Source organism: Oculina patagonica, chromosome 11, assembly GCF_052425735.1.
Source record: "Oculina patagonica isolate OP01 chromosome 11, crgOcupat, whole genome shotgun sequence".
NCBI lineage: Eukaryota > Metazoa > Cnidaria > Anthozoa > Scleractinia > Oculinidae > Oculina > Oculina patagonica.
The window spans coordinates 6,282,841-6,297,496 of record NC_135768.1 but is presented as its reverse complement, the minus strand read 5'-3'; the positions used below and the strand labels follow the sequence as shown (position 1 = coordinate 6,297,496).

The 14,656-nt window shown below is 40.0% G+C and overlaps 3 protein-coding genes across 3 annotated transcripts in view; 2 read left to right on the top strand and 1 right to left on the bottom strand.

The window, feature by feature from the left end:
* LOC144629976 (uncharacterized protein RP689-like) overlaps positions 1 to 14,656 on the top strand; it is a 137,665-nt gene that overhangs the window by 28,573 nt on the left and 94,436 nt on the right. The gene's annotated exons all lie outside the window — the stretch shown is intronic.
* LOC144629971 (BTB/POZ domain-containing protein 7-like) overlaps positions 1 to 14,656 on the bottom strand; it is a 70,775-nt gene that overhangs the window by 51,279 nt on the left and 4,840 nt on the right. Inside the window, exons 3-7 of the mRNA XM_078488228.1 lie at positions 14,310 to 14,385; positions 12,497 to 12,780; positions 11,818 to 12,079; positions 11,033 to 11,178; positions 9,559 to 10,444 (exon numbers count right to left, since the gene is read on the bottom strand). Coding sequence (XP_078344354.1) covers positions 10,292 to 10,444; positions 11,033 to 11,178; positions 11,818 to 12,079; positions 12,497 to 12,780; positions 14,310 to 14,385 — 921 coding nt within the window. The 3' untranslated portion in view covers positions 9,559 to 10,291. The remainder of the gene's footprint in view (positions 1 to 9,558; positions 10,445 to 11,032; positions 11,179 to 11,817; positions 12,080 to 12,496; positions 12,781 to 14,309; positions 14,386 to 14,656) is intronic.
* LOC144629988 (neuropeptide FF receptor 2-like) lies at positions 1,112 to 5,068 on the top strand. Its single transcript, XM_078488248.1, has one exon. The coding sequence runs from the start codon at positions 1,850 to 1,852 to the stop codon at positions 3,488 to 3,490; it is 1,641 nt and encodes a 546-aa protein (XP_078344374.1). The 5' UTR covers positions 1,112 to 1,849; the 3' UTR covers positions 3,491 to 5,068.

The window sequence follows — 14,656 nt, the reverse complement described above, 5'->3', positions numbered from 1 at the left end:
AAAAAACCAAAAGTTTTCCCGTATATCCCGAGTGAAAACAAATGCAGTCCCGATTTCAAGTTTAGCATTCATTGTATTCATTTCTTTGAAACTTTTCTAGCGGACTTTTTGTTGCCAATTTCCAGAATTCAAATTTTACAGATTTGTCATTGGGTCATCACTTTTTTTTTAATTTTCCATGCTAAACGCGCCATTTCGGGAGTAGGCCTGTTTTGGGCCGTGTTTGCTCCCAGGCAATATGATAACAAATAACAAAACTTGAAAAATTGGAGGGGTTTTGGGAATTTTAGGGTTTGGGGTTGAAGAGCTCTTTCTGTGCTATAATTCATTTTGAATTAAAAATCTTCAAGCATGACCGTGTTTATTCCCTCCGACCCGTTTTACGTCGTCTCCTCACTTCGGCCTCTTTCAACACGAGACACGCTATTGTGACGCATTTTGTCTTCCGTTTTGAGTACGTACCGGTGAGCGATCACGGAACAGCACTGAATAAAGACTAATACTCGCCACACGATATCAAACCGGAATCTATCTAGCTATCAATCAATAATTTCATTGGCGAAAAAGAAAAGTTCAAACCAACTTCAAAAATTAAATCAAAATTACACCTCAAAACAACCGTTTAGAGAAAAAGTGCCTTTTCGAGGAATTTGTTTTCATTTTTTTTTTCGTGACCTCGAGATTATATTTGTATTTGAATTTTAATCCCTTGTACGTGATGAAGTTTCGCTGTAAACGAAACAATAACATGTCAGGTTTATTTTTTAGTCACGCTAAGGCAAAATATCATGGGAACCGAGTGTGGCCTTGTGGCCTTGCCGTAAAAGTGTTTACCTATTAAATGGATTTGTCGTCTAACACCTGCTGATTTCACGAGTATTTATCTAAAAGCCATTAATTTCACTTTTGACCATTTTCAGCCATTTTGCCTTTGTTTAATACACCGAGGTCAACGCGACCATTTGATAACCTTTAGAGTTACTTATCGCTTACTCCAATACTCGAACAACCGTTTAACGTCGAAAAGCCTCGAAACGATGTGTTTTGAAAGGACAATAACAACACCTAAATTCAGGTCTTTGTTAATTATTTGAGTTCCAAATTTTTTATTCACAATAGAATGTCATTAGCTGCGTCTTACCCAATCACAAGCAAAAGCAAATGTGATTACAGACCAGACTTATAACAAAATTTGCAACCTATTTTTCAAAGCACAACAGGCTCATTTCCGACAATAGACATCATTCGAAGACTGGTTTGGAATACGCTCCCCTTGGCCTCCTCGACTAATAACGCCGTGCGGTGCTTGACAAGTCGGAAAAAAATACTGTTTGTAAATCGGATCTAACGTTCTTACAGCTGACTGACCCTTTTGTGAGAGACGCTTTGTGGTCGTAAGAGTCAGTGAACTGAATCGATACTGGCACAATTCGCAATCACAACGCAGTATTTGATATTTGCATGTTAGCGCCGCTTAGCGATATGATGAAGTCATCACATCACCTTGGTAAGCCCAAAACGTACTGAAGAGTCAACAACGTGCACGGTTTATCCAAACGGTTTGCTTTTCTTATCGAGAAATTTCCTGAACGTCACGTAAACTCGAGGAACACCCTAAACACTGAAACTTGAGCGCAGCTAGGAAAAGTTACAAGATTATCTTTCGACGTGAAGTCATCCAAGTCTTGACCCGCTATCATAAACTTCGCTCCGGTCATATCAGATGAACCACGCGTTAGTGAGGACAGTTCGCTTAGTCGTCAAATAAATACACGTGCGCCCAAGGGAAACAAAACAAAACAAACGGTTCTTTGGCAAGCGAGTGTTAGAGATCATCAGTTCCCAAGAGATGGCTGTCTCAAGCAATGATACAAGCGGCGGTCACGAACAAGGAGGAATTGAAAAACACGACGATGGATTCAAGATCGGGATCGTGGTTTGCCTCAGCGTTGCCGCAGTGGTGGGCTTTCTCGGTAACGGCCTCGTCGTCGCTGTTATATTACGAGCGAAAAAAATGCGCTCTGTCATGAACCGCTTCATTCTACATCTCGCAATCAGCGACCTGATAGTCAGCGTTCTCGCTATTCCAATGTTTTTGGTGATCAACTTCAAAGACGATATCGCCAGCTTTAGTTATAGCTTACCGCTGTGTAAGATCGGCAGATTCTTCCAGTACCTGTCACCTGAAGCGTCCATGACCCTGCTCATTACAATCGGATGGAATCGTCACCAGGCTGTGGTGCATCCGTTAAATATCATGTCGTATCGCACGGCGAATAAGTTGATTCTTGCCGCTTGGATCTACGCACTACTTGCGGTGGTTCCGAGTCTGTATTTGACCACGTTGAAAGAGACACCGGTGGACCCCGTCACAAACCAAAGCTCGCTGTACTGCGCCACCATCCCTTCCACCACTCTCTCTGGTCTTGTCTACGTGATGTTCCTGGGTCTGTTCGGTTACCTGATCCCTCTGGCTTCGCTGATTATCTTGTACGCTAAAATCTATCTGACTGTTTGGAGGAGGAAGAGCGGCCAGCTCGGCGACTCGCGACCCGTGGAGGCGTTTATCCGGAGCCGAAAGAAGGTGTTGAAAATGTTCCTAACGGTGATCTTTGTATTTCTTGTCACCTGGTTGCCGTTGTTGATTTACATCAGTGCGATTGAATGGACGGTAAAGAAGGCCATTAGCAATGTAGACTATGTGAGACTGATCACCTACTCGCTAGGACTCTGCAACAGCATTTGCAATCCGTTTATTTACGCACTGTTTAACGCTAAGTTCAGAGCCGGCTGTAAGGAAATGTTCAGAGTGAGTATCAATGCGGTGAGGCGAAAGCCACAAAGTCCCCGCGGACCCGGCGCGAACTTCTCTCCAGTGACTGGACGGACCGACGTCAAGACGAGAGCGGCGATGGAAGAGCCCCAGAACGTGTTGTCCAGGCGGGGTGGTTTCCACGGGACAAAGGGCGGAGACGAGAAGAAAAATCAAAACAAGGAGTCCCAGAAGAAAGAAGAAACGAAAACTAACTCGGTTTCATTCGGGCAGCTCATCGGAAGACGATTCAGATCACTTACGGATGTGGACGCCTACAAGGATGGCTCGACCGAAGCCGTTCAATTAGTGGGTTTTCAAAAAACCGCGGACGCCGAACAAGTGGTGTTGCACCTTCCCAATTCCTCGCTGGAGAAATCGCGCACTTTATCAACTAGCAACGAAAACTGCGTGAAATTTGCGGACGAGGTTTCTTGTCAGTCAAATGGTGTGGACGCACACGATAACCGCAGAAGCGCAGGGGACCCGCCAAATGGCAAGGTCGAGAAATCAAGAGCAAATGGGTATAGTATTTTGCAGGAAGAAGTGTCAACTCCTATTTCTTCTCCTACTGGGGCAAAGAAGAGAACAAGGAGTGAGGGAGACAAATACCCTCAAGGCAGAACTAACAAGGGCTTTCCAGAATATAGAATTCGCAGCATGCCCCCGATGCTTTGAATTGTTTTGACTGAGTTGGGAACAGTTGTCTGCAGAAATAAGCTTCTACTCCTATTTCTACTCATACTTCGGCAAAGAGAACAAGGAGTGGCGAATACGGATAGTCTCAAATCAGAACTAACAAGGGCTTTCCAGAATACCGGATTCGCAGCATGCCCGCAATGCTTTGACTTGTTTTGACTGAGGTATAAAGTCGAGTTATAATCAGTAAATAAACCATCTTTAAGGTGGAAATAAGTAATTTTAGTTAAACAGGACCGTGTCGGCGCCACCAGAAAAAACAACCAAATAATTTCTCCCCAGTATGCAAGACAGTTGTAAAATATTAGTCGCAAGAGTTCGAATAACTGATTTTACTATCCCAAAGTGGGACAAAAATCTAGTTTTTAACTGACAGCTGTTGTTATTTACAGGTGTACGGAGACATTTTAATAATTTTTTTGATAGAAATCGCCACAGATTAGATCTGTGTCGTTATTCATTTATATTAGGGAGAATAATATTCAGAGATCTTTTAATCTCATCTCGCTGCGATATTTGTCCAGCTGCCTGCGGAGGTCTATTCATTTAAACGCGAAAAAAATTGCTTACACTTTCAAAACTCTGTAATTTCAGTTAGAGTAAGATTTTATGTTTTCTTCAAAAAGTCAACCTGTTTTATTTTTTAACTTAAATGAGAAATAAGTGCGGTTAGTTTTAATTATTAAACAGTAGCTTCGTTTGCACATTATTTGATTTTCAAAAGTATACCCGAGTGGCTTTTTTTGTTCGACACGGTATAATCAAAGAAATTAAAACGAAGCAACTTAGTTAATCCACCAACAGTAAATACCAAACTCAGTGTGCAATTTTTAACTGGCAAATGATGAGTTTTAGATGATTACTGCGGGTTTTAAATTAGTTCCTCAAGGTAGATAACAATCAGACTTTTTTTCTTAAAGTTTAATTTATAATCTTCATTATAGGCAGCGAAAATAGCAATTTGAGCATTCATCCCGAAAATTTAAATTAACGTTATTGTTCGATGGTAGTGAATATAAAGACCTTCCTTTCTGCAGCTGATTGAGGTATAGCATATTTAAATTTCTTTTTATTTATGTTGCGTAACCTCTTTTTAAAATTCTCGTCCTGAAATTATAACTTTCCTTCAGGGGCAGTTTTCAACAAAAAGCAAAACAGAACCATTTTCCGGCTGTAAATTTCTATCTCGTATAAAATTGCCAAATGTAAAATTTACGAACCAAACGGGAAGTTAAAAATTTATATCAATTTTTATTTAAAAGCAGAAATAGAATTACAAAAAGGTATAGAAGGTAGTTTAGTTTAGTTTATCGTGAATATTTAGATTCAAAATAAATATAAAATGGTTGGATGTTTACCGATAATCTATGTTACTATGTCAACTCGCTGTAAAATAAGACATTGAAAAAAAAATCGGACAAACCAAGGTGAAATAAATAATAAAGTTCAATTGTAAATGTTGTGAAAAGGTTTTAGATTTAAGAGGTCGCTTCACCGTTCCATTGTTGTTATACTTTCAAATGTTGAATCGGTAAAATAAAAGGAAACTCAAATATTGCCTTGGTGTTGCCTTGTTTATTTATGGTTATCAAGACGTGACTTGAAGTCGCTCAACCGGGACTAAATTGCGCAACGAATCCCACGTTCACATTTCACACCTCGCGTTTTTCGCATCACGTAACGCTAACAAGTCATGTCGTAACAGTTATTCGAGGAATGGATTTCAATTTAGTAGCCATGGTTCTCAGACAGTACATTGGGTTAATTGGGTGACAAGTAATGCGCTTTAATTCCCAAAACAAAAAATAACTATTTTTCCGTGTCCGAGGCTAGTGGTGTAGTCCTACAACTACAATTGTTTGATTTGCGGAGAATTTTCGAATCACGTAGTTGCATTTTTCTGGCCTTAGAAACTTCGCTTATCTGACACGGCAACAAGAGTATTCCAATTCGGAATAAACTAACTGCAATCTATATTGTGAGGGTTGATGGATGCAAACAGTCAATTCACAGCTAATTTACAGCCGCGACGTATAGACCTACACGAGAAGTTCCTTTCCAGACATTGTATAAACGAACAATTTCCCGTGCATGATATAACAGCAGAGAAAAAGTGAATTCACATAGCAACCTATTCCTTCTTCTCAGTTCTCGCCTTTTCATTGACTTACGTACGATATCAATTGGTTCGACCCTGAGGGAGTTTTAATTTCAAGTCTTTTGACGTAAAAGCATTTAATCATTTTTTTTTTAAAAAACTAAACTTGGGCTATATTTGAATTCTAACTGTAACCATATCTTCATGCAAACTCTTTCTTAATATAATAATAATATTCGCGTACACTGCGATTAATTTTACGAATTTCAAGAATTACACCATGTTAATCAAAACTTTCTGGTTTAGTTATCAGTCTCGCAGAAAAATATAGTACGTTTTCGCGCCACGTAAAGACAGGGGTAAATGTGAATTTGAGTGAAATTTTAGGAGGTTTAAGGAAACACCACCAGACAGTTGACCCCCACCCAAGAGCACTCCAGGGAGCTGTTTTGGTGTCCACCTACTAATTTTTAACTTCAAATTCTAATTTTTAAATGGCATTTAATCTTCAACATTTCTTATTTCTCCAAATTTTACTACTCCTTTGAGAAAAACTATCAGATCTCCTCCCAAAAACATTTCACAAAACACTGCGAAAACATAGTTTTGTGAAATGAGCAGAGAGTTTTTGGATTGCTTGAAACGCTAACAGATATTTCCATTTAACCCACATTAAACGGTGGGAAAACGGCTTTCACATGAACCCCCGGCTTAACCACAAGCGAGGTGATAGACTATCACTGTGCAGTTTGGGATCAACGCTGGTCTTGTTGCCTGGTCAGTGTTGAGACAACAAAAATTTTGCAATTGTCCCAAGTTAACTGAAATGCAGGTGCATTCTTCGGCGTTGTTCTAAAAGCAGGTGTAGAACACCTATGCATCAAGCTTACGATTACAGCAGATCTTGTCTTGTTTCAAAATTAACTCATGGCTCACCACTGATTCGAAGGCGTTTTGAGATCAGTGTTTGAAACTGTTATGGACTAGCAGAAGCCCATACATAATTTACACTCTTTTTACCACCACGATATGGAGGTAGTATTGTTCGGCGTTAAAACGTCAATGAAGACGTTTTAACGCCGAACAATACACCTAATTTTACCATCTGCTCAATGGTGTCTGCAGCAATTTAATGAAGCCATTTCGTTTCCTTTTCTATTTTCAATCATTCTGGTAAACATATATTATTAGACCGTTCACGCGACTGCGGGCCATATGTGGGTAGAGTTTGTAGTTGCCTCTTTCTGGCTCCGAGGGTTTTCTAGATCTCCGGGTTCTCCGGTTTTCCTCACTCCTGAAACCAACATTTCCACATTTAAATTTGGCCTGGATAGAGAACCCGCATGAAAACCAGCTAGAGCTGATGTGGCTTCCTCTCTAGATATAAAGTAACTATACCGTGTAGGGAAGCGTATACGGTTATAACTCAGCACGTGCTGACTGCATACCTTAAAATTCCGGTTATAAGCCCTCCCACTTATAAGCCCCCCCCCCCCGGTTATAGGCCCATCTATCTGGCAACAAAAAAATACATCCGATTATAAGCCCTCCCGGATATAAGTCCCCCACTGCCGGATAACAGTACTGAACAGGGCTAAAGGTTGCTTTATTATGCGTGTTTTAACTTAAAAACGTGTTTCGATCGAAACTCCCGTTTTTGTTATTCCGCTTATAAGCCCTTCCGGATATAACCCTCCGTTTATTAGGCCACCCAAAACCCCTTACGAAATTGTATAAGCCCAGGGCTTATAACCGGAATTCCTTACGGCATATTGGACATCTACGAGACGCATGCTGCTTGCATTCTATCTTCCAGGAATTGGCATCATTGCAGTATGCCGATACCACTCGAAAGAAAACAACAACAACAACAACAACAACAACAACAACAACAACAAATACAACGCAGTGCATGGGGGAAACAAAGTCTAGGATATGAGCATTCTAATTCTGTATGCATGGACATATCGACACTGGGTGCCAGAGGGATTTCTTTTTCGGGGGAGTTGCGGCGAAGCTGCTATCTGTGGGCCGCTATTCCGCTGAAAGAAAAACAAGCCCTTTGGCACCCACTGTAAGATACACCGGTGATATTAGCTCAACGTCCTTATCAGGTGGGCTTATCAGTTCAATTTCGGGAAGGGATTATATACGGAGTCTTATTTTCGGCTAGAAATTTGCGTTCAAAAATCTTTGGGTTTCAATTTGGACGAGAAACTGAGACGAAATCTTTTGGTGCATAGAAGAATACCAAACAGCAAAACTCTCTAAACGAACGCTGATATCAAACCAAAAACAAGTCCTACAGTCACCCTTAGCATCCTCTGACAACGTAAATTACAAAACAAGCCCTACGGGGATTGGGGCTTATAATCGGAAAAGTTCTGTTTTTCTTTAAAAGCATATTCGAGAGGGCTTTATACTCTCGGAGGGATTTTTGTGTCCGAGATTTCGATTTGGATAATTATCTAGAATACAGTTTAGATGATAACCATACATAACCATACAAAGAACTAGCATGCATGTCTTCATGCTGCAGTGTCCATAAAATGCTGTGTTATATACATTTCATCTGTGCCTTCATTTTGTAAAATAAAAACCTATTGAAAATTTTAGGCTAAATAGGTTCTTATGAAAAGGGGGCTTAAAATAAAAAGTTTAGCCAAACAGGTTCTTACATTTTAGGTTCTTATACGTGGGTTTTTACTGTATATCTAGCAATATAAATCTCGTTGTACAAAGCCAGAGGACAACCACGCATCCACGTATTCTAAAATTTTCTGGCACGACTTTTAAAGGGACTATGTGACAGGGATTTCGCCGATTTTTGGTCAAAAATGTTCTGAAGTTGGTGGTAGGTACCTAAATGAACATTCTCTTTGAACATTTAAAGGAATATATAACCTTAATTTGCGGATAGAAATCCTGCTACAGCTATAAATATATTATATCGATATTTTGAAGACGCGCGGAAACAACTTGAAAACGTTTGCCTAACTTTTTAAATTGTAATCCATTTCCATCCGAGCCATCCGCAGCCAAAGATGCTCGTTAACAGTTTCAGTGCTCTAATATAGCAATTTTTTAATAAACATGGCCTATTATCTTTAGGTTTCCTGCGACACAAATATAAATTTTGGCGGTTCAAAAATCTGGTAAAATCCGTGACATAGTCCCTTCAAGTGGCAAAGTATTGAGCAACTTCCGCAACGATTGAAGCGTTGCGAAACACCGTGAACGTGAAGAATATGCATATTTAAGAATAAAGTAAACGTAAATATTTGAAATGGCTGGTGTCTGTATACAGCGAACTCAAAACTCACGAAGTGTAAATTAGCTATCTGAAGCAACAAACGACTGTTACTGAGATCAGTTTTCAACAACTTTTTTTATTATTAAATTAGATGGAATTCAAATTCTTTTTTACAATATCCGTTATGGAACGATTCCACAACGCAACTAAAAAATTGACACAATATATAACAGAAAAAAAAAAAAAAAAAGAAAAAAAAATAAATAACTATCAAATAAATTTAAAAAGGTTCGGCTATATTTGTCGATTCTCGGCCGTCTCTATTTAAAAAGTTTAAATTCCAAACTCCATAATGAAAATAAACTATCCATTTGACAATGACATAACACTCACCCACACACCAAACACAGATGGCTACCCAAGCACCACAGAGCACGTACGGTCAACTCCCACTATAACGGACACTTTTGGTGTCCCATTAATAGGGAAAGTCCGTTATTCGCCGGGACAACTCTTGTCCGTAATAACGGGTGTCTGTAATACACGATCCAGAGTTCGCTCCAACAAAGAAAAGTGGACTCATTAGTCGATTTACATCGAAAACACAAACCTGACTAATGGTGCTCACTTTTCTTTGTTCGAACTCTGAACTCTGGATCCTGTATCAGGTGTCCATAAGAAGAGAGTTGGCTGTACTCAAACAGTTAAACCTTAATTTGAAACTTGGCTTATTTTGACCAGTCGAACCTCTTTCACTACCATTGTGTTGTCCTTTTTTCCTGATTTTTTTAAAAAATATATTTTCAAATTAAAGGAAGCCTCAAAATAATAGTTTTTTTTAAAGGTTGAAAAACACCGTGAAATAATAATGACAATAAACTGAAAAATTAACAAGGACTGTTTCTTTTGAGTAAGATTAGGATGGATTACGAACGATAGACTTGGAAAGAATGGGCAATGTGTCCTTTGTGACGTTACGTCCGTGACGTACATAGCTCCTTTGATATTGCGTGACCTTGTCACTTCAATACTGTATAGATAAAATGCGTATAACGACTTGAAAAATGTGATCAGGTCAAATTAACTGACAGCTCTATCTTGACAAACAAAACAACATTAGAAGTCGGAACATCTGCACAGTCCCTAAAGATTCCTATATCCAATTCCAGCTGTCCAATCCAGAGTTCAATTTTGAAAACGTAAGGAAATTCCCATTTCAACTGACCGAGCCCGTGGTTTTTAACTCTTGGTCAGTTGGGTTCCTAGCAAAAATGTTTGGTCAAACCACGTGACATAGTTCGGAGGGTACTCGTTTTGTTTTGTAATTGGATTTTTTTACAATTGAAGTAACCATTGTTCTTGCGACTAGAAACAGATTAGTGATTTAAAAAAATATAATTCGGTTAAAAAAATATTCAATCGCGCGCTGTCAGCTGCTTCCACTTGGGCCATCTTCATCTAAGGCTTCCAGTGATTGGTCCATTTGGAAATACTCAGGGGGGACACCAGAGGACGACACACTGGAGGTGGGAGAGGAGGGTAGAGCAACATCTGGTACTGGACCTAGGACATAGTCGGGTATCTGTGAACAAAATTACAAGATCGGGAAAGGATTAGTGGCTTTTCATAGTCCACGATTCAGACAGACTCCACGAGAGTCATCAAGGGAATGAAACCAGGAGTCCACAAGTAGGGGACACTTAGGTCCTGTTTACAAAGTCGACCGACTCAACCAAAGGCGTTTCACGTGCGCCATATCTTCAATTTTAACAAGCAATTTGACCATAGGGCTGTTTCTTTGGGCTAAACAGTAAATGCTATTACGTTTTTTCGCTCTGAGTTCAAACTGTGGCCTCCGCATGCGGTTTTTTGAGATGCAGCTTCATGTTGGAATGTTAGTTTTGAAATGAAGAATGGAATGGAATGAAATGTCATTCCAGAACGAAAATGTCATTCTGAAATGAAAATCGGAATGACTTATCTTTCGTCTCGGTATCATGTAAACAGATACACTATTACAGTAAAATACATGGGGATGGAATGAACTCGTTCCAGAATGAAAGTCATTCCGGAATTATTTAAAAAGGCCAAGTACAAAGTGGAAATGACAGAAACGATCTATCAGAAATGCCATGAATCAACAAGCGCCTCTGGCTACTTTGCTATTTACCTCGACTCCAAAAGGATGCGCACTTGAAGGCCCGGCTCCTCTGTCCCAATAATCATCCGGGACATACGATGGCAGTTCCATTGCCACATCCGGGAGAGCAAACTCTCGCTCCGCCATCTTGAGAGCGCCAACTGATTCTTTCTCAACTAAAAAGTAGGACGGAAAATTAAAACAATGTCTACTAAAATAATCCTCTTGAATAGTAAGAGTGCTGGCGCTTGCGAGGAAACTCTAATATCATTTTCCGTGGGAGTGGGATGGAGTTAGGGAAACAGAAAATAGATGAGTTTCTTTACAAATTCTCTTTTCTTAATTTTTCTTTCTACTACCCTCTCCTTTTTTTCTCGCACTGTGCCATACAGTTTGTTTAATGTATTAACCAAGGAATTGGTTCGTGCAGGTTTGTGCGCCTTTTCAACAAGTTAAAATTTTTTCTTCTGAGTACGTCCCATTCTATACTCAGAATGGGATTCGCCTTAGATGACAACGTTCAACCTTTTGTTTACAGAATTTCTGTTTTTCATTCTGCTGCTTCAAGGGTTACAATACGTCTGTCGGCCCTAATTTCAATTCCGAGTCAATTGCGTGAGACTTGAAACCCTGCAGTGTTAAGACTTCCGAAGATTTCACAAAGGTGTCAAAAGACTTTCAAATACGACCCAACGATTTTACATTTTCCTGTTTTAGACCCAAAATGCGCGAGAAATAGCAGTGCGTGGATAGAGAAATACCCTGCACCCTGAAAATGTCAATCAAAATGTCAATCAAGATGTCAATCAACATACCTGGAGTCACCTCACTTGTTCGCCTGTTTCTTACATATCTGTCTAGTTCGTTGTCATCCCTGTTAGAACTCTGGGCCATTGAAGGCCGTTCATCTCGTCCCAGCCTACCCGCGGCTGCAGCTTGAAAAAAGAGAGCTGGTGCCGTGTTGCTACGCTTTTGTGATCCCACCATGTACAGGGTGTCGGGCATGTTATGATTGACACGTGACATCCGGTGTCTGATCAGTTCCACTTCCGCTTCTTTGTGTTCTTCAAGAATGGCCTGAAAGAGGAAGAATGACAATGAGGATAGCACTGACAAACTACTGCTAACTTCTCTTTAACTTTTTACCATAAAAAAAAAAAAAAAAAAAAGAAAGAAAGTGGGTGTAATGTTTTATAATTTACGAAGGTAGGCTTTTAGAATCAAGGATCGTAATCGTCTCTGCAAAAAAAAAAAAGATTTTAAATCACTTTCCGTCAAGGAAAATGCTTCAGAAAGAGTTAGATAGTTTTGGTACTGAGGTTGTAAAATGGATTTTGCTGGCTACAATCCATGTCAAAAGTGTTGGCGAGGTACCAATATTGCTTTCCCAATGTCAATGTTTACTTCCCAGCAGAAATACTGACATTCACGAGGGTTGCAATGGTAACTGTTTCAAGTTAAAACAATGGAACTTAACTACACAATAAACCTTACCTTTGCTTCCTCAAAGTACGGCAAGAAGAGTCTTGGTCTGACAAAGTCTTTTTCCTCCCTCCTTCTCATCCAGGGCAGATTCGGATAAAAGCTGCCTTCTCCTATATCTAGGGGCATCCCTCTATCAGCGAGGCCCCGACGGAACACACCCTCCAGGAGCTCACTGTGAGGGGGAAGCACGTGACCAATCCGCACATGTTCTATCACACCTGACAACACCTTCTTCAGCTGTTTGTTGTCCACTTCACGTCGTTTGGCATTCTTCTTGTTGTCCTGGACTGGATCTGGAGGGATAGAAAAGACACTTCATTGACCTGATAGTTATTGTGTTTTGAGTTACCCACAGACGTAGCACAACATGAAAAAGAAATTGAAACGAGGGCAAAGCCTACTTTCCGACAATAAGCAGCCTTTCAGGGCTGCAAGTAATTTTTTTCACTTAAAAGGACACATGTCCTACTAAAACACCATCTTGGTCGGACAAAACAACAGGGTAGTCGGACAGATTTTTATTCATCGTTGCCGTAAAATTAGTCTCCCTCGCAGCCGTTTTAAGGAGCGTTGCGTGACGACATTAAAAACGGCTGCGAGGGAGACTACTGTAAAAATTTTCCGGACATCATGTCCGACCACACTTGGGATTTCGTCAGACATGAGCAAATTTTGGTCAGCCAATGTCCGATGACCTACTGTTATTTGCAGCCCTGGCCTTGGGAAATAAAGTGACTGCTGAAGTGAAGTAAATGCTTATAAAAAGGAAAGGTGGGGCTTCATAGACCTTTGTTAAAACTCTCGATAGTTCAGCACTGCGATTAGTCAATTTTATGGGCCATATTCTCCATCTCTACAGTGCGGCCACCTTATCTTGTCCCTGACTTGAAATGTTTTCCTTTCCTCAAAGTAAGACAGACAGAGCAGATACAGACAGACAAAGTAGACATCTTATTAACCTTGGTCTGTTCTGTAAGATACACTGTTGTCGGATCCTCATTTTTCATTGATTTATGACATTTATGGCTCTCGAGCTTTGCACGGCATATAAAATTGTCCTACAGCATGGACCTTAAACTTGATTAACAAGAAGTATTCATGATGTTATTAAAAATAATGTTTTTTCTAGTTCTTCTCACACCGAATGATACCAGTAGTGTAGCAGCTCTCATAAGCTTGAAATTCCACTGGTCCTCTAGTACAGCAGTTGCCATTGTTTTTGGCATTAAGGTAATTCCCTAGAAATAGAACTGCTCATAGATTTCCAACCAAACTTTGCCAGTTGGTTGTTTACCTTAAGGGAAGTTAAATTTTGAAATAAAAAAGGGGGGTCACCGTATTCGTTTAGGAGCAGGAAAACCTTGTATTTACCATATAATTCCTTATATTTCCTTTGTGAGTACTGCTGAAAGTACACGTTTTCAGTGATAATGTATTATTCTGCCATAGAAATTGATCTGTATTCATTTTATAGAAAGAATTTGATCGCTACTTTCGAACTAAGAGAGAAAAATGATAGGTCACCGAACTCGTTTACGAGAAAACGATGATTTCTCTCTCTCGCGAGCCAAGCCACATAGAAAAAAGCCGCCATTTTGTTTATGTGCGCGCGCTAATTACGCGTAAAATTCTGCGCAGTGAGGATGCGCAATGCAATACTAGGGAATCACCTTAAGTACATTGTTCCTGTTGTTTGTTCTGTTGTTCTCATGAAGGGTAGCGAGCCATTCATGCGAGACATTGTAAGAGCTGCTACCTGACCCAAAGATACAGACAAATCTGTCATGTGGCACAAGCAATCACACATCACTCGGTTACGCACCTTGCTCATTCATTCTGCGAATAACCTGTGCCTCACCCCATTTGATGACAGACAACAAAACATCATGTTCACAAGCCTAGGAAGAAAATTATAAAAGAATGTGATTGTATTCTAGTAACATTTATTTAGTAATATGATGTGCAAACTGAATTTAGGAAATGACCACCATGAACACCCAAGAAGGTGTAAATCTGTTTTCTGAGACAAATCTAAGACACGTCAAGGCCACCAAGCCAGAGGTATGGCTGATTGGTCAGTGGTACAGTATATCGCAACTCCTTGTGATAGATGTGGTAGATGGTGGGCAGGAGACCAGTGTCTTAAAAAACATGTAAATAGTGCTGACT